General features: G+C 52.9%; 2 protein-coding genes across 12 annotated transcripts in view; one reads left to right on the top strand and one right to left on the bottom strand.

The window, feature by feature from the left end:
* The window catches only part of TNFAIP8L2 (TNF alpha induced protein 8 like 2), a 17,779-nt gene extending 8,080 nt beyond the window's left edge, over window positions 1-9,699 (bottom strand). Inside the window, exon 1 of the mRNA XM_073234617.1 lies at window positions 9,402-9,699. Within this exon, the coding sequence (XP_073090718.1) occupies window positions 9,402-9,507 (106 nt within the window). The 5' untranslated portion in view covers window positions 9,508-9,699. The remainder of the gene's footprint in view (window positions 1-9,401) is intronic.
* On the top strand, window positions 5,828-19,058 carry SEMA6C (semaphorin 6C). Of its 11 annotated transcripts, none has more exons than XM_037003332.2 (21): window positions 5,830-6,046; window positions 6,359-6,946; window positions 7,989-8,038; window positions 9,707-9,875; window positions 11,218-11,332; window positions 11,624-11,687; window positions 11,855-11,911; window positions 12,265-12,366; window positions 12,576-12,666; window positions 12,872-12,991; window positions 13,181-13,269; window positions 13,594-13,811; window positions 14,094-14,225; window positions 14,522-14,674; window positions 14,913-15,086; window positions 15,387-15,533; window positions 15,803-15,880; window positions 16,007-16,062; window positions 16,291-16,335; window positions 16,694-16,789; window positions 17,208-19,058. In XM_037003332.2, exons 4-21 carry the CDS (start codon window positions 9,761-9,763, stop codon window positions 18,248-18,250), a joined length of 2,895 nt encoding a protein of 964 aa, XP_036859227.2. In that variant the 5' UTR covers window positions 5,830-6,046; window positions 6,359-6,946; window positions 7,989-8,038; window positions 9,707-9,760; the 3' UTR covers window positions 18,251-19,058. The 11 variants fall into 11 exon arrangements, with proteins under 11 accessions (XP_036859236.2, XP_036859237.2, XP_036859227.2 ...); XM_037003335.2 differs by having other exon boundaries at window positions 6,356-7,286; XM_037003334.2 differs by having other exon boundaries at window positions 6,356-7,323.

Genomic DNA, 19,058 nt, shown 5'->3' with positions numbered 1-19,058 from the left:
GCTGCCTTTAAAACTCTATCCTTGTCCTTGATCTTTGCCATTTTAATTATTATGTGTCTTGGTGTTATCCTCCTTGGGTCCCTTGTGTTGGGAGTTCTGTGTCCTTCCATGGTGTGAGAGACTATTTCCTCCCCCAGTTTGGGGAATTTTTCAGGAATTATTTCTTCAAAGACACTTTCTATCCCTTTTTCCTCTCTCTTCTTCTTTTGGTACCCCAATAATGCGAATATTGTTCTGTTTGGATTGGTCACACAGTGAATATTCTTTCATTCCTGGAGATCCTTTTATCTCTCTCTGTTTCAGCTTCTCTGCATTCCTTTTCTCTGATTTCTTTTCCATTAATGGCCTCTTGCACCTCGTCCATTCTGCTTTTAAGTCCCTCCAGAGATTGTTTTATTTCTGAATTCTCCCTCCTTAGCTCTTTCATATTTCTTTGCAAGTCCAGCAGCGTGGTTATGACCTTTATTTTGAATTCTTTTTCAGGAAGATTGGTTAAGTCTATCTCCCCAGGTTCCCTCTCAGGGGAGGATGTCTGTGTGATTCTGGTCTGGATCAAATTTTTCTGCCTTTTTATGGTGATAGAGGTAGTCATGGGCAGTTGGCATGTGTGTCAGCTGGGAGAACAAAGTCCCTTCCCACTTGCTCCTCGCCTTCCTCTCCTGTGAGAATGGTGACCCCCTAGCAGCTTGTGCTGAGCAGCTGCACGCAGATGGAGTCTCTGAATCTTGCCAGGCTGCTGTGGAGGAAGCTCTGCGTGGCTGCTGTGGGAGTGGCTGGTCTCAGGCTGCCGTTCCGCTATGGCGGGGCCACGCCGGAGGGGGAAAGGGGCAGGAGGCTGTTTATCGCCGTGAGGGGCCTCCAAGCTGCACTGCCACCCAGGGGGTTAGGGCGCCCAGAGTTCCCTGGGATTCCCAGCTGCTAGGCTAAGTGTCCCGGGATGCTTCCATCCAGCTGTGGGGTCCTTGTCCCTTTAAGACTTTCAAAAAGCACTCGCTTTTCTTTTGTCCCAGGGGTGCCGGCTGTGGGAACCTGCTTGCAGATTTTACTGTCCTGTTTCCCGAGTGTCTAGCACACCACGCACTGTGTGTCTATGTTCCCAGTGCGGATGATTAGGGCTGGTTATTTAGCAGTCCTTGGCTCTCTCTCCCTCCCCGCTTCGACTCCTCTCCTTCCACCCGGAGCTGGGGTCGGGGGCACTCGGGTCCCGCCAGGCTATGGCTTGTATCTTACCCCCTTCATGAGGCACTGGGTTCTCACAAATGTGGATGTAGTAGTCTGGCTATTGTCCTGAATCTTCTGGTCTCTCTTTTAAGAATAGTTGTATTTGTTGTATTTTCAAAAATATATATGGTTTTGGGAGGAGATTTCCACTGCCCTACTCACACCGCCATCTTGGCTCTGCCCCTCTTTCATTTTCTCTTTAATTTATATCCATTTCTAGTAATCTTCTTCAAACTCACAACACATAATTGGCAGCTAATTAAAAGGAAAGAGGAGCTTTTAGAAAAATATAACAATGAGAATTAATACAGAAAGAAAGGGGAGGCTAGGTATATACAAAAAAGCAGGCCATTGAAAATTGTAGCATTTTTTTGGCCAGGTAGAGGAGGAGCAAACAGTATTAACTATAAATATTCTAGACTTTGGGGTCCTCATTGTTTTCCTGTATAATTAAGTTCTCAGTAAGCAAAAAACTGGTTAAATGACAATATCTTAAATGTGTGAAACACTTTAAGATTTACAAAACATTTCACCTAATTATCTTGATCCTCTGCCTGTGAGGTAGGCAGGCAGGCAGGTAAAATGTCCAGTCATAGATGACATACTCAGCTTTAGAGATAAGTCGTTTATCCAATGCCATATTCCAGACGTTAATCTAGGTTTTAATGACTCCAACTTGTGCTCTTTCCACTATATAATCCACGGGAAATAAAATAATATATTTTCAAATAATCCCTATTTGAAAGTTAAAGTGAAAATGTTTTGCACTTCATTGGATAAACTTCAGTTATCTGGGAAAATAGGCAGACTGCAGCATTCCTACATTTCTGCTTAGTTGAGTCAAGGTTAGGATCAGTACTCTCCTGTCAGTTCAGGGAGAGAAAGTTCAGTGGGATCTGAAGCAGTCAAGCAAAACTTCAGCCTGCCATAGCTAGAGGTAGTCCACATCTTTGAGGCATTTATTTCTTCCTCTAACTTACAATATGCCAGGCATTATGACTAAGTGCTGGGATACGATAAAAGATAAGTTTCCTGTCTTTAGACTAAGAAAAATCCAAATGGAAGTATCTAAAAAACAATTGTAAAAGTAAGTTTAGTACTAAGGATAAAGACTCAGGTTGAATACCTAGATTTTATGATGAACAGCACATAAGTAGTTATTGAAACTGTTGGTGTGGATTATCTTGACCTCAGGGGAGGAGCCAAGATGGCAGTGTGAGTAGGGCAGCAGAAATCTCCTCCCAAAACCATATATATATTTGAAAATACAACAAATACAACTACGCCTAACGGAGAGACCAGAAGATACAGTACAACAGCCAGGCTACATCTACATCTGCAAGAACTCAGCATCTCCCGAAAAGGGTAAGATACAAAGCCTCGACCCAGCGGGACCCGAGCGCTCCCCCCACCCCAGCTCACCGGAGGGAGGAAAAGAATTGGAGTGGGGAGGGAGTGGAAGCACAGGACTGCTGAATAACCAGCCCTAGTAATCTGGATTATCTTGACCTCATATCGAGAAGGTGTAGAGCAAGAAGAGATGGTTGAGGATTTAAAGAGAAGTTAGAGAAAGCTGAGAAAGAGGCCATATTAATAGCAGAGAAGTCATTCATTCATTAAGAAATGTATGTATTTATTAAGTCCCTAGTCTCTGTCAAGAGAAAGGACGACCCAGGAGCCAAAATAGAAGAGCACTTAAAGGAAGGAGGGGTCAGTAGGGTCAAAAGGATAAAGACTAAGAGCTATTCATTGCATGTGACAAAAGGTCATTAGTGGCCTTGAGAACAATCTCAGTGGATCCATGGGGGCAAAAACTAAACTGATTAAGAAAAGAATGAGAAGGGGGGAAAAGGATACAGGAAGTATAGGTGATCCTAGAGTTCAGCTGGGAAGGGAAGAAATTGAGTGGTGTCTAAACACAGACCAAGGATAGCTTAGCATTTGTTCTTTTAATCATGAGAGATACTTGAACATGTATATATGCTGAGGGGAAAATGCAGAAAAAGGAAAATGGTCAAAAATAGAGGAAGGAGAAAGGATTTGAGAACATGTGAAATAAAGCTCCTAAGCAGGAGATAGAGTACCGATTTATTCAACCAATGTGTTAACAGTTAACACCTGCCATGTGCCAGGCACTGTGCTAAAAGCAAGGGTTGCAGTGGTAGCAAGACTGACCATAGCTAGGCCCTTGTGTGTGTGGAATTCATAGCTAAGTGGAAAGGTGAACCCTAGACAGGCAATAAAAATTGCCTCATCATCTGGGATGAGAGAGATGTGGGGCTGCAGCTAAGTACACGTGTAGAGGGCAGAAAGTGGAATTCTCACTTTATTGCCTCTTTTCTCTGAAGATGGATGTGTGTTCTGCTAAGATGAGCAAGGAAGTGGTATGAAAAGTAACTTGAGAAAAGAGGCAAAAAAATTGAAAAAAAAAAGGATTGGGAGAGGGTGATTTTTCAAGCTTGGAGATCCTGAATCTATTAAAGGCTTCAAACTGTGGGACTGTGGGATTTTCTCCAGAAGACCCCAGGGAGCAGGAAGAGAGTCATTTGGATTTGTCCTTTGAAATAGCTCTCAGATTCATCCATTTCTTTCCATACCCAATGCTGACATCCTTGTTTGACTTCTCTCTCCCTTCATCCTTAATCTCCCTGTTTTCTTACTAGTAGGTCTCCTTCCTAAAATAAAGCATTTTGATGAGTAACACCCTTTTTCAGGAACTTAAAATCACATCCTATTCCTATCAGGTTATTTTAACCGACTTACCTTGGCATTCGAGGCTTTCCATAATCTGTCTCCCTCTTCTGCTTTCCTGTTTCTAACTAGTGTATCTTTCTTACTTATCAGTCACACAAGACCTTTTGCTATCCATGCTTCATGCTCATCAAGTAAAAGCTTTTGCTTAAGCTATTTTTCTCTGGAATATTTTCTTCTTTCTTTTGCATCATGGGCAACTCCTACCAAAATTCTTCTTTTCCCCATGATAAAATGTATCCAACATCTCTCTGCAGTCAGCATGAAGAGTATTTACTGTCTTTTCTTTCATTTGGGAATTGTGTTCAGTGTAGCTTTTTTTTTTTTTTAAGACTTGGTATTGCTTTTTAATCATTTAGTACATGTAAGTCTTATTTTAACTCAAATAGCTGGTCATTTTCTTAAAGACTGGGACCACATCCCACAGTGGATTGTACCTGAAGTGCTTAATACTTATTGGGTTGAGCTGAGATTTTAGTTGGGCCCTAAAACTTTAAGTGAATTACACCTTAATCACCATTCACTAATCTCTTAAATGAGCATATATTTGAGTACTTAAGACTTGCCAAAAGTAGCAAACCTCTGCCTCTCTTTTCTTCCAGTCCAGAAACCAGGACGTGGGGATAGGGGAGGCGGAAGAAGGTGCCCACTCAGAGAAGCTGTCTGAGAATGCCAATGTCTCCCAGGCCACCCACTATCCTGGGAATTTTGAGAACGTCTTTTGTCCCAACCCCCACGCAGGGAAGAATCTTAGTTGCAATAGCAAGGTGGGAGCCAAGCACTGTTGTCTCAAGTAGGCTCATTCTTCCTCCCCGCTGACATTCCCATAATCAAAGGGTCTCTATGGAGGGTGGGGATGGAGAAGGGGCCGTTTTGCAATTTGAAAGGATGTGCAGGGCCCTTGGAGGAAAGATGGGCATCACGGTCCTGCCTGGGGTGGGAGGGGCAGAGCACCGCCGGGTGGGGACAGCGGGTCCTTTTCCCTCTGTTTCAGTTCTCAGTGTTGCTCCGCTTCCTGTCTGATCCTGAGTCCGTTTGTCCCAGCCTCCACCTCTCTCTCTTGGCTTCAGCCCCACTCACCTGTCTTCTCCCGTCAGCCAGCAGCCTGCCTGCCGGCCACCCCTGGCTTCCCAGCTCTTCAGGTCCTGGTCTAGTGGCCACCACCCCCCTGCTCTGACAGTAGGAGTGGGAGGGGAGGGGATGGTGGAGTCAAGGAGACTTCCTGGTGACATCTTCCTTTCCCTTCCCAGGTCTCAAGCCCTCAAGTGCGCACTAGGCCTCCCTTATTAAGGTCAGGATAAACCAGAGGAGGTACAAGGGAGAAATCAAGGAGTTGAGGTAAAAAGTGTAAAGAGGAGGAACAGAGGGTTGGGGACAGAGTAGGGGAGAGGCAGGGAGATTCCCCAGGGAGCAGGTAGCCAGAGCCATCGAAGAGAGGGAAGGAGGCGGGTGGGGGGCGGGGAAGATGCACTGGCTCTGACGGCCCAGCCCAGCCGAGGGCCCCGGGTTTACTGTCTTTCCTCCCAGCTTCTCATGCTTTCTTTCCTGTGCGGTTTCTCCCTTCGGCCTCCCCATGTTAGAGCGTGTGACCCCCGCCCCACTCCTCTCTCCCGGTCTCAAAGAACGTCCGCGAGCCTGCCTCGCGCCGGGCTGCGGTCTCCAGCCCTGCCTCCCCTCCCGGCTCTTGGGCGGCGCGCCTGGCGCGCTCCTCCTCCGAGACTACTGGCGGAGAGGTGTGGAGAAGGCGGTGTCCAGACGGCCTCGGAGAGCGGGATTCGTTGCGGCGAGCCTTAGGCGGGCCCAGCCGGGAGGCGGGCGGGGCAGCAGGGGCTCGGCGCAGAGCCCCGGGCGGTCGCATTGTTTTCCTCCGCGGAGCTCCGGCGGGAGTCGGGGCTTGCGACTGGGACCCAGGGTTCGCCCGAAGAGACAGTGCACGGGACCCCAGCTCCAAGCTCCATCCATTGCGGATGCTCATCACATCTCGCCAGAGCCCCAACCTCGGATTGCGAACTCGGCGCAGTTCAGGGCCGCTGCCTGTCGGCTGGGGTCTCGACCCGCTGCCCCGGATGTCGGAGCAAGTACCCCAGAGCTGGGATGGGGTTGCAGGGAGGCGGGGAGGACGGGGGGCGCCGAAGTATGCGGGTAAGCTTCCGAAGTGCAAGAGGGACCCGGGAGGGTGGAGAGGGTCAGCAGGGTTGGGGTGTGCGGAGGGAGTAGGGGACCGTGGCCGAGCCCCCTCAGTGCACTGCTGGGCGCTGGGTCTGGGTGCCTCTTCCGACACGGCTTCTCCAAGCAGAGTCTCCCGGATTGCGGAGCGCGAAAGGGGATTATTTGAGGCGCCCCACTTTACACAGACTGAAAACCTGGTCCCTTGCCTCTCCAGCAGGGGAACCAAGGCTCCGAGACCCGCGGAGAACCGGACCCTCTCGATGTCCCTTCAGTGATGGGAAGAGGGACGCGTCGTTCCGGACTTTGGTGTCACAGCTGCACCTCTGTCCTTGTGCAAGCGGGAGTCTGAGCACCTCCCTGGGGATGGCTTAGGCACGAGAGTCGGGGAAGGGGCACCGAGAAACGTCAGCCTCAAGCACATCTCTTTTCTGCACCCCACTCGTTTCGGGGCTTTGTTAGACCGAGGTCTTCCAAGGAGGAGAGCTGAGCAGGCGATTGCATCTGAGCCCCTGGAACCCGCTCAGCGTTGGCCCCTGCCCCTGGCCCAGTTTCCCTGGCCTGGGAGACCTGCCTCCGCTCCCCATTCCCGCTCCCGTCCCCACTCCTGAGCCTGCAGGCCCCTCCGGCCCCTCCTCCCGCTAACGTGGCTCTGGGACCCGGTCCCGGCCCAGACTCTGCTACCCGCCCCTCTCGGAGCCCCAGATACAGTGAGGGGGAGACACGTCGAGCCCCTGGCCCCAGGCCCACCTCATGAGAGACTTCAGACACCTGGATTATCCTTACTGGGGGTTGGGTTGGTGGGAAGGTAGGTGCCAGCCTGGAATTGAAGGTGGGGAAATGTTTTGGAGAAGGGAAGACGACTCGAGGATCCTCGGCGCGCCCCCTCCCGCCCCCTTCTCCCCGCTCCCCCAGAGGAAGGTGGACTGGCTCATGTGGCCAGCCCGAGGGCTTCCTGCTATTGTCCCCAGCCTGGTCTCCCCTTCTCCATCCTTTCCCCAGCCCCCACTAAGCTCTGGCTGTGACCCCAGCCACTCCCCAGAGGTGGCTTCAAGGCCAGGAGGAGAGAGAAAGGCTGTTTCCTCTTCTCAGCAAGGGGAGGACCTAAGAGGGGTACAAGGCCAACCAGCCCCCAGCATTTGCCTCAGGTGGGGGTACGAAGCAGCTGGTATTGGTCCCAGCAGGGTAAGCCTTTCCCCTGGCCAGGAATGGGAAGGGGGCCTTCAGATGCTGCTCCCCACCCCCCAAAAAACAGCTACGGGAAGCCCTCTTGAAGATATATACTTAAGGTTAGAGGGGGCCCCTGCAAAGGTCAATCAATTGTTTTTGGAGGCTGGACTAACCTATCCTAAGGTGGGGGGTGGGGTGGAGAGTTTGGATGGGAGGAAGTCAGGGCCTGCTGTCTTAGGGAAAAGGGAAGGAGCTAGGGGAGCTTGCTATAGGTGCATTTTGTGAAATGAGAGCATATAAATGAGATGCAAATTGGCCTCTATTGTCCCTAGCCTGGGTACTTCTGCTAAGAAGGCTGCTGAACTCTGAGGGTTTTAAGGTGACAGTGGTTGTCATGCCCCATGAACTTTCCCAGTCACCCATTCTCTCAAGACCAGTCCTGCAGTTCCAGGAGTTTCTGGCTAGAGACCAGCCCCAGCCCCTGCCCTCTTCTCTGGGCATGTAGACACCAGCACCTTTGTAATCAAGTTCAGTGACAACACCCCACACAGACCTCATTCCAGGGCAGCATCTCCCCTAACTAGCCTCCATAGACTTCTGAATTTTCACATTTATTTTTAAGGGATGTATAAGGTGGTGTAATTCAGTCTCTTTCCTCCTCCTGTCCCTTCTTCCACTAGGTCAGCAGTCTCCTGTCCCCCTCAAACCCCCACAGGAGTCACCACCCTAGGTAAGGAAAGGACACTAGCTCCTGAGGGCAGAGGATGGTAGTTGGCATGCCTGGTAGCAGGAAGAGGCTGTTCTCCCAACTTCCAGAGACCAAAGTTGTTTCCTGGGTGAAGATACCAGGGCATGCCCAGGGCAACTTGGGGTGGGGTGGGGGGTAGAGCAGAAGGGGAGGACAGGAGACAAGCTGCGTCCCTTTCTTTTCCCCTGGGAGCATCAGCATCCGGAAACGTGGTGGGGCAGGGAGGGAGGCCTGGCCTTTCAGTACCAGAGGGTCATTAGTTCTGTCCTTGGGGAAGGAGAGATTATCATTAGGCATTCATACCCCTTACACCCCTCCAGCTCTCTTGGGTCCCCATCTGACGTCAGTCTCCCCACCAGTGACGCTGGATTGGGGGTGGGGTACACTTGGGTCCTTGCTCCAAGTCTGGAATTGTTGGAAAGATGGAATAAGCTGGGCCTGGAAACCCAGGGTCTCTTCTTTAGGGGACAAGGGGGGTGGGATAGGCAACTAAGGATTGGCAAATGATAGCTGTCTGTTCCCAGAAAGACCTGACCTGATTTCCTAAGCCTACCCAGCCCCTCACTTAGTTTCAGGGGAAGCAAGGTAGGAACGTGGTATACGCCTCCTGCTGTGGGTCCCAGCCAGAGTGAGCTGGTGGTAGTGGGACAGGGGGAGACTAATGGGTGTGAATGAGAGCTGTCTTATTGTTCCTTCCACCATATCCTTCTTTTCCTGGACTTTGGGCTACAGTTGGCCTGCCTGTCATTGAATTATTTATATTAGCATTTCAAGGCAGCCCAAAGGGTGAAGAAAAAGAAAGAAGGACACGTTCAACCTTTTCTCCTCACTAGTATAGCCCCTTCTATCCCTGGCTGCCCAGAGTGGATGGGTCCACTCTTCCCCTTACCAAGTTCATACACTGGTTCTTCAGAGCCAGGGAGGGAATAAGGGGCTAGGGAAGCTTGGAGGGGGCACAGTGGTTGGGCAGACAGCTGCAGCCAGAGCTAAATTTAGCTTCTGTTCCCGCTTTGATGCAGGTTCATTTTTGGCGAAGGCAGCCCCCCTTCCCTATCTGGCTTCTCCCTAGCCACGGGAGGGCCTCTGAAGCATGAATTTAGACCAGGACAATGACCCCTGGGCTGCCTCCCCACTCTTCTTCCTCAGCCCTGGAGATGATGCTGGCTGGGCACCACCCCTACATTGCTCCCTTGGTGCTGTGGGGGTCTGTGAGGGAGGAGGCGGCAGAAATGGTGCCCTCTTCCTCCTCCCAGTGCCAAGGAGTCACTATTTATAATTTTAAGGCTTCAGTGTCTAATTATAGCTAAGAAGGGGTTAGCAAGAGGGACCAGGAGGTGTCACCTACCGAGTGTCCCAGGTTCAGCCAGGAGAGAGGAGGAAGGGCTGAGTGGGAAGCTTGGACGGTGTGTGTGTGTCCTGTCCTTAGCTGGGGTCATGCTGGCAGGCCTCATACCAGCCAGTTTGGGCCAGTCCAAGAGGGAAGGGCCTTAAGTGACAGTGACAGCCGGCTGGGGCTGAGGCAGTGCCAGAAAGAGGGTTCTTTATCCCACTCCACAGGGACTTCTGGGGATAGACCAAGGGAGGATCCTGCCTGCATGAAGGGTGGAGGGAATCTGATACCTTCCCCCACTTTTCTGTCTCCTCTCTCAGGGCCAGTGTATGGGTGAGGGGACATCCCCTGGGGCTTGAGCTGCCCCACACAGAATGCCCTGCACCCCCTGCTTCATGCCCTTGCTGCTGGTGCTCCTGCTTGTACTTCCCCACACCAGGGCTGCCTTTCCCCAGGACCCCCTCCCTCTGCTGACCTCTGACCTGCAAGGTGAGTGCCCTGGTACTGCACCTCACGTGAGCTCAGTATTCCGTCTTGGCAATTAGACACAGCAGCACCCTGTGCAGGAGGTCAGGTACAGGAGCTGGCTGCTCAGGTCTGTTGCTTCTTATCCCTGGGCCTGCTTTCTTCACTTCGCAGAAGCACTGTTCGGTGGTTAAGAATATGGATTCTCTGTCAGACCAAACCTTAGCAGGTTTGAATCCCTGCTAATTTGCTTATTAGCTGTGTGGTCAGGTTTTTTAACCTTTCTTTGCCTCAGTCTCTTCATCTGCAAAAATGGAGATAATAATAGTATTCTACCTCAGAGTTATTTAGGGATTAAATGAGGTAAGACATGTAAAGTGCTGAGAACACTGTCTGGCACAAAGCAAATACTTAATATATGTTTGCTATTATTATTAGCTACAAAATGAAGGCTTGGGACTAGGTCAGAGTTTCAGCACATCTTCCCTCTCTACTGCTTGCACCTCTACTAAGCCCAGGTCCTGCTGTGAGGGAAACTATAAACCCACCTTTTCTGAGAAGAACTTTTATCTATATGTAGCTTCCTGTTACATATGTAGGATTTAGGATTTATATCTGTAATTTTAAGGATGAAGGAACTGCAGTTGTATTTTTCAGAGTAACTGCTGGGGGACAGATAAGAACAGCAAACATTTATATGTGCCAGACACAGTTCTAAGCACTGCATGAATGTTAAACCATCTATCCCTGAACTCAGGGTTCCCTTTTGAGTGCTGATGACTGTGGTTTCCATGATCAGGCCAGGTGGATGCTGGAGTTGGTCAGAGGAGGCAGAAACCTTGGAGGGCTGAGCTGGCCTGTGAAGAACCTTGAGGGGAGGGTGCAAAGAGAGGGCTGGGAGAAATGGGGTGAGTAAAAGCTCCAGATGGGACCGTGTACAATGTGGGACCAAAAGGGAATCGCTAGCCCTAAGGCTGTTCCAAGATGGGACTGTGGTCAGCTCTGGAGTTAGACAGACTTATATCTGAATCCTGGTGCCTGTACTTCCAAGCTAAGTGAGCTATGCAAATTCTTTAACAGCTTTAAGCCTCAGGCTCATCTGTGAAATTAGTACCTACCTCATAGAGTTGTGTTAAATGAGACAGTGCACCTGAAGTGTTAACACAGTGCTTGGCAGAGGTTAAGTGCTCAGGGTTAGCTGGTTTTGTATTTTGAATAAGCCTTGTTAATAGCTTCATTAATAACTCACAACTCATCTCACATACCCACTATGCCCATGGCTGGGTTTCTTCTGGTTGGAGAGGATGTTGAGTGGGTATGTGGTATTCTAGCTGGCCTTCAGCACACACTTCTCTGTGCCTTCTAGGTACTTCCCCATTATCCTGGTTCCGGGGCCTGGAGGATGATGCTGTGGTTGCAGAACTTGGGCTGGACTTTCAGAGATTCCTGACCTTGAACCGGACCTTGCTAGTGGCTGCCCGGTAAACTAGCTGTGGCACAGTTGTGGGGCTGACATGCATGTTCTCAGACATGGGACCTACACAGCCACTGCAGCATCTTGCAGGGGACACATGCAGGTGTGCAAGCCATGGGACATGCTTGTACCCAGTGCACAAATGCCAAGGCATGGATGGAGTAAGGGGAAGGACAGTGGGCAGGAGTTTGTCCTTCACTGTTTGTCCCTAAGCAGCTAAATATGGGTCCTGCAGGGGCTAAGGAGCTCAGGTGGGTGCCCTGGCTTGGCTCTGATCCCTCCTTACCTCTCCCTTCAGGGATCACGTGTTCTCCTTTGATCTTCAAGCCCAAGAAAAAGGGGAGGGGCTGGTGCCCAACAAGGTGAGGGGCTGTGTGGGAGGAGGTGCAGGCATGGGGAAAAAGTCTAACGAGGCTGGGAAAAGTCTAACGAGGGTCAAGTGGGTGGGAAGAAGAATCCAAAAGGAGCCATAATGTGAGGTGCAGTCCAGATTGCCCCATTATTTCCTCTCTTCCATTTGCCCCTTCAGTATCTAACATGGAGGAGCCATGATGTGGAGAACTGTGCTGTGCGGGGGAAGCTGATGGTGAGGAGCTGAGTGAGAATTTTGAGGGGAGGTTACTCTGCCTCCTGGCTCTGTCTAAGTAGTCCTCCTCCATGCCCAATTTCCCACCCACTTCTCCCATATCAGGCCACAGAGGAAAACGTACAGGAGAGAGAATTAATGATTTTTACCTGCCTTTACATAGCTCACAAAAAAGAAAAGTGACACTGTGAGAGGCCAAAGGACTTGACCAAGGCTGCAGGGCCAGCAAATAGCTTAGTCAGGACTCTACACCACCTTGCTCTGACTGGCTCAGGGGGTTAGGCTTACGTCCTGTGACCCCCTAACTCAGTCCCAGGATCCCTCTTGCTGACCTAGAATTTTGGGTTCTCTAGGACGAGTGCTACAACTATATTCGTGTTCTTGTGCCCTGGGACTCCCAGACACTCCTTGCCTGTGGAACAAATTCATTCAGCCCTGTGTGCCGCAGCTATGGGGTACAAAGGCGAGGGTGGGAGGTCAGGATGGGAATGGGAGGAGAACCCAAGATGGGCAATCGATTTGGTGGGAATGGCCCAGTGGGAGTGGGGAAATGAGAGGGTCCAGAAGGGATGGGGCAACAAGGCAAGGGGGCAGAAGGAAGTGGGCTACGGAGTCAGACTCCAAGACTGCAAGGGTTCCGAGAACCTGCTCCCTCTGCCTCCAGATAACTTCGCTGCAGCAGGAGGGTGAGGAGCTGAGTGGGCAGGCTCGATGCCCCTTTGATGCCACTCAGTCCAACGTGGCCATCTTTGCAGGTGTGCACCTGGGCATGTGAGAAGCAGGCCTGTGGCCGGCAGGTTTCCCACCTTAGCCCCTTTCCTGACTCAGTCTTTCCCTGTGTTCCTGAGTGGAGGGTTGGGGTAGGGGCCAGGGCCAGGCTCAGGTAGGGATATGGGAGGCCTAAGAGCCAGGACACAGATCCCTGAGCCCTCCGCAATGCCATTCCACCCACCCCTCCAGAGGGCAGCCTGTACTCAGCCACTGCTGCGGACTTCCAGGCCAGTGATGCTGTGGTTTACAGAAGCCTCGGGCCTCAGCCCCCACTCCGCTCCGCCAAGTATGACTCCAAGTGGCTCAGAGGTCAGGGAAGGCCTGGGGGAGGGAGACTGCTCTTGCAGGAGGAGGTGCAGGGGAAGGGCTGTAGCAGGGAGCAGGCAGACGATGGTGGTAATGTGCATGTATGCAAAGGGGGGAGATTGTGTGGGGCCAGGAGTTTCTGGGCAGGTACAGATACTCTTCCATACCCTTTCCTGTCACTCCCTACTTCAGAACCACACTTTGTCCATGCCTTGGAGCATGGAGACCATGTCTACTTCTTCTTCCGAGAGGTCTCTGTGGAGGATGTCCGACTGGGGAGGGTAAGGAGGTGGACACCAGGGGAGGGTAACTAGAAGGTTCTGCTGGATCCCAAGAAGTCAGAGTCAGGGGAGAGCTCCTGGCCCCAATCTCTACAATACAATTGCCTGGACTCTGACCCCAACTTGGAGTAGACCCCAGCCCTCTTCCCCTACGTTCTGCTGTGCTGCTCATCCTTGACCCAGACTGACCTATTATACCATACCCTTGCTTTGCTGTGTCCCTAACATTTGTCTCTTGGTGCTCAAACTCACCATGTTCCTCTTACCCTGCTGGCCTTGTGGCTCTCTCACTGTCCTCCTCACCCTTTGATTCTCCTCCCCCAGGTACAGTTCTCCCGGGTGGCCCGTGTGTGTAAGCGTGACATGGGTGGCTCACCTCGAGCCTTGGACCGCCACTGGACATCCTTCCTGAAATTGCGGCTCAACTGCTCTGTCCCTGGGGACTCTACTTTCTATTTTGACGTCTTACAGGCCTTGACTGGGCCTATGAACTTGTATGGCCGCCCTGCTGTCTTTGGGATCTTCACCACCCAAACCAATAGGTTGGTACTAGACTAACCAAGATGGCCTAATCTGTCCCCTGCCCCACCGGTGTCCAAGCTCCTCTCTCAAAGCCTATTGGTAGGACAGTGAAGAGAAGTTCCATTCAAAGCCTGTTTGCTGCTCCGCCCATCTTTTTTCTCTTAGCATGACACCTGGGGCTGCTCCACCCTGTCAGGCTCCACTCCTAATATAGTACAGGAAGGGTAGCTGCCTTGTCATATGTGGGAGGAGCTGTGCTGTCCCTTCCAACACCTAGCTCACTGCTTTTCTGGTTTCCTCAGCATCCCTGGTTCTGCAGTCTGTGCCTTCTACCTGGATGACATTGAGCATGGGTTTGAGGGCAAGTTCAAGGAGCAGAGGAGTCTGGATGGGGCCTGGACACCTGTGTCTGAGGACAGGGTCCCCTCCCCCAGGTACCCAGGATGGGGACGGCTTTTAAGGGGGCAGAAGCAAGTGGTGTCTTCTCCCAAAATGGGATTATGAGGAGGATAAGGTGCTGAGGCCAGTGGAGGGTATTATAGTGGGTTGTCAGTAGGCCTGGAAAGCTGCAACAAGTAAGGGAAGTAGTGTGGATATCTGTGTGTAGAGGGAACAGGGTTACCAGTCATGTTTGGGAGCAGTGGGTACAAACTAGGCCTAACTAAGTTGATTAGCCTAACTAAACTCCAGCTCCCTGCCCTAAGGCTGCCCCTTCCCATGTGCCCACCAGGCCAGGATCCTGTGCAGGAGTAGGTATAGCTGCCTTGTTCCCCTCTTCTCGAGACCTCCCTGATGATGTCCTGACCTTCATCAAGGCTCACCCACTGCTGGATCCTGCCGTGCCTCCTGCCTCACATCAGCCTCTGCTCACCCTCACCAGCAGGTATGCAGCCAAAAAACACTGACCACCATCCTCAGCCGCTCTCCTTCTATGACCCCACAAGGCAAATCATATTGGTGGGAGGAAGAACCTGTGAAAGTGGAAGGGAGGGAAAGAGCTAAGAAGGAAACCCCGGGCTGTGGGAAGGGCCCAGGAGAAGGAACCAAGACACATGGGCTGTTCTTGAAACACCCAACCTTTCACTTGTCAGGTTGCCCTGACCTGAGACCTATCCCTCCAGGGCCCAACTGACCCAGGTAGCTGTGGATGGCATGGCTGGACCCTACAGTAACACCACTGTCCTGTTCCTGGGCTCCAATGATGGGACAGTGCTGAAAGTGCTTCCCCCAAGAGCGCAATCTAGGGGACATGAGCCCATCCTGTTGGAAGAAATTGATGCCTACAGCCCCTCCAGGTGAGGCCTTTGTCCCCGTAGGTTCCCCGGACAGAACAGGGAAGGGATGTAAAGTTGCAGATGGGGGTATGGAGCTGGGTTGGGAAAATCAACATCAGCTCCTACACGGCAGGAGCTATGGGGTAGAGAGAGGGCTTGGTGAGAAGTTGGACAGTGTGGTGGGGCAGGGTGGCTACTCAGGAACCCCAGCTCCATAAATTGTATTCAGTTGCTTGTGTCCCTCTCCACCTTCTGTTCTTTATCTCAGACAAAAAAGAAGCTCACCTTCCCCATCTCTGATTCTTTCTGGCTTAACCCTAGGTGCAGTGGGAAGCAGGCAGCCCAAACAGCACAGCAGGTCATAGGACTGGAGCTGGACACTGAAGGTCACAGGCTCTTTGTGGCTTTTCCTGGCTGCATCATTTCCATCTCTCTCAGCCGGTGTGCCAGGCATGGGGCCTGTCGGAGGTGAGCAGCCTGAAGACAGGCCTTCCCTGTGCCAGCCCTGCAGGAGCACAGGAACATTAGGCCTTGGGATGGCAGGGGATGGCTAGGGACTTGGAACTGGGGGAGGAGGGGGTGGGTGCCCCAAGCATTCTGCAGGTGGGCAGTAATCAGGGACTGGGGAATAGGGATTTGGCTGGATATGATAGGAGTATTGGTCTAGAGTAGAAGAGGCAGGCTAATGGGATGTGATTAGAGAGGGTCCCAGCCTCACATAAATCAGTTTTCCCTAGGAGCTGTCTGGCTTCTCAGGACCCATACTGTGGATGGCATAGTTCCAGAGGCTGTGTGAATATCAGGGGTTCTGCTGGGTAAGTGGGGGCCCCCGGATCTCCTGATGAGAAAGTTTCCCACCACTAAGACAGGAAGCTGAGGGTTGGGGTGGGGGATGTGGGCAAGAAGTATTACTACATTGAGCCACCTCCATTTCCTCCTAGGATTGATGTGGATCTATCTGGGAACCAGGAATCCATAGAATATGGTGACTGCCAAGGTAAACAGAAGGGACAGGGGTACCACCTCAGGCGAGGGGTTTTGTTTTTCTCTTCTCTGTGGTACAGTCACCCCCATCAGTTTTTTTTTTTGTTTAATTTTGCTATCATTAATATAAAATCACATGAGCAACATTGTGGTTACTAGATTCCCCTCATTATCACCCCCGTCAGTTTTTAATGAATCTTCCCCTGCCCCCATCTTCACCCTCTCTCTCCATCCTTCATAGATGGAGCTACTGGGAGTCAGGCTGGCACAGGGGATTCTGCTTATGGTGAGTCTTGTCCAACTTCACCTTCCATTGCTCAGCCCACACTCACCCAAGTCTGTGCTCACAGCAGCAGTAAATCAACACCCGGGGCAACCTGCATACCAGAAAAGGGTTAGCACCGTCCAAATACCCAGCATACAGTTCAGTGCTTGGCAAAGTAGGCTGTTTAATAAATAGTTTTTGAACAAATAAATGAAAGGACATCCTGCATGGTGAGCCCTTCCCTACCCCAGAGCAAAGTAGGAGGCTGGAGTTCTGGACTTTGAGGTTCCAAAGGGTGGGCTGGCCGAAGAGGTGCTGAGTGGGTGTCAGAGGTGAAGAGCAGGAGCCTCACTGGCTCTGACCTGGTCTCTGTTACCAGTGCTTCTGGGTCCTGGCCCTTCCCCTGAGACCCCCAGTTCCCCCAGTGATGCCCACCCCTGGCCCCAGTCTTCCACTCTTGGAGCTCACACTCAGGGTAAGGGGGCTGGCTGGGAGGGACAGGAGTGAAGTATGTGGCTGCTGATTCTTGAAGAATTTTAAGTCCTTCACTGATCTTTGTTTGGTGCCCACTAATGCCTGTTTGGAACCTTCCCTCCCCAGAACTGGGCATCCCAGACCCACCTCTTCTGCACTGGCTGAGTGTGGCAGTTGCTCTTGGCATGGCTACCAGGGCCAGACCTGGGCTGGGGACTCCCCAGGCCCAAGCTCTAGCCTGGGTGTGAGACATAATGTGATGGGCTGTGTGTTTGAGGGGACAGGGGAGGTGTTCCTGAGGAGGGTCAGGACTATGTTGGAGTGATACTGAGCAGCAGTGAGAGAGGAGAAACTTCTGGAACTTGCCATCCCAAGCCTGCCTGCCTTCACTGAGCCTCCCTCCTCCCTCTGGTCGGCAGGCGTGCGCCAGGACCTCCCCCCAGCCTCAGTCTCCCTCTCCGTCCCCATCCCGCTCCTCCTGGCCTGTGTGGCCACAGCCTTTGCCCTGGGCGCCTCAGTCTCTGGCCTCCTGGTCTCCTGCGCTTGTCGCCGAGCCCACCGACCTCGGAGCAAGGACGTCGAGACTCCAGTGCTCCCGCGCCCTCTGTCTCTTCGCAGCTTGGTTCGGCTGCACGGGGCGGGCCCTGAGCCACCATCACTTTCCAAAGAAGGAGACAGGGCTCAGACGCCCGAGCTCTACACCACCTACCTATCTCCTGCCGAGGGCGTACCTCCGCCAGAGGTGGCCTGCCTGCCCACCCCAGAGTCCACGCCCGAGCTGCCAGTCAAACACCTCCGCAACGCCGGGGGTTCTTGGGAGTGGAAGCAGAATGGGAACAACGACAAGGAGGGCCCGGGCCGCGCACGGCGCGGGCACGCGGCAGGTGGCCCCGCACCACGCGTGCTGGTGAGACCGCCGCCTCCAGGCTGTCCCGGGCAGGCCGTGGAAGTCACCACACTGGAGGAACTGCTGCGCTACCTGCACGGCCCGCAGCCGGCCAGGAATAGGACTGAGCCCACGCCGCCGGCACCTTTCACCTCCCGGGCCCTCCGGCCAGAGCCTGCCCCCACCCCCAAGCTCTTGGCGGGCCCTAAGTCCCTTCCCCAGGAATGCCCCCCACCCGTGAGGCTGGACATGCCCCCAGAAGAGAAGTGTGTGGCCCCAAGTGCCCGGCCTGTGCTTTCCGTTCCTGCTCCCCGGCTAGGGGTCGGAGGAAGCCGGAAGTTGCCCTTCTCTCACCGTGCACCGCCTGCCCTGCTCACTCGGGTCCCTTCGGGAGGCCCGTCCAGATACTCCGGGGTCCCCGGGAGACATCTCCTATACCTGGGCCGGCCTGAGGGATACCGGGGCTGCGCCCCGAAGAGGGCGGACGTTGAGAAGCCTCAGTTGTCCCCGAAGCCACCCCTCATCGGGCTCTCCTCCCAGCCAGTCGCCCCGAACGGCAGCCATTTCAACTTTTAAAGGAGGCTGCTCCACAACCTTAAATGGGGCCCTCGAGGCCCGCGCCCTCAAAGGCCGTGAACAAAGACTCATCTACAAGGACAGGTCACCTCCCTCTCCTTGTCCCACCCCTGCAGCCTTCCTGGACTCAGAGTATCCCGGGATCCCCGCCCCCCTCGGATTTATTGACTGTCGACTCTCATTCCCCTTGTCCTCGAAAGAGAGGAGTGAGGCGAGAGGCTCGCCCTCTCGGTGAGCAAGTTTCGGAGGGCGGGTTGGGGCGGAGCACTGGCACACCCCACTCCCCCTCCGTCAGCCAAGCTGCCTTAACTCGCCCTTCCGGGCTTCCTCTAGACGCGGAGCCGCGGGCGGGCCGCACGACGGACTGACGGACGCACGGGGCTGGGGTCTCCGGAGATGAGCCTCCTACTGTGTAGGAGGCCCCACTTCCCAGTACTGCTGTGTGCCCGAGCCGCTGCCTGACTTTACTCGCCGAAGAGGCGGGGCGGGAGCCGATCGGCTTGTTCTGAGCGCCTTTGCCCCTAGAATCTCTGCCGTCATCTTGGCCTTGCGCTCTCTCCCGAATAATTGGGATGGCTGCGGTCCCACCGGGGTTAATCAGGAAAGGTTTCCTGAAGGAGGCGAGCGAAGAAATGGTGTGTGGAAATCAGCCAGGGCCCAGGAGACCCACGGTAGAGTTTAGGTGAGGTGGGGGAGGGCACTCGGCGCACGTTTCTGGATTGAGGTAACAGGGACTTTTTCCGTAGCCCGTTCTAAGAGGTTAGGGGAAGGAATTTTTGGATAAATAAAATGAAGCTTTGCCGTGTGA

The sequence above is a fragment of the Manis javanica genome, chromosome 4 (assembly GCF_040802235.1).
Source record: "Manis javanica isolate MJ-LG chromosome 4, MJ_LKY, whole genome shotgun sequence".
In the NCBI taxonomy this organism is placed as follows: domain Eukaryota; kingdom Metazoa; phylum Chordata; class Mammalia; order Pholidota; family Manidae; genus Manis; species Manis javanica.
The sequence above is the reverse complement of the archived record's forward strand: the minus strand, read 5'-3'. Positions and strand labels throughout refer to the sequence as shown.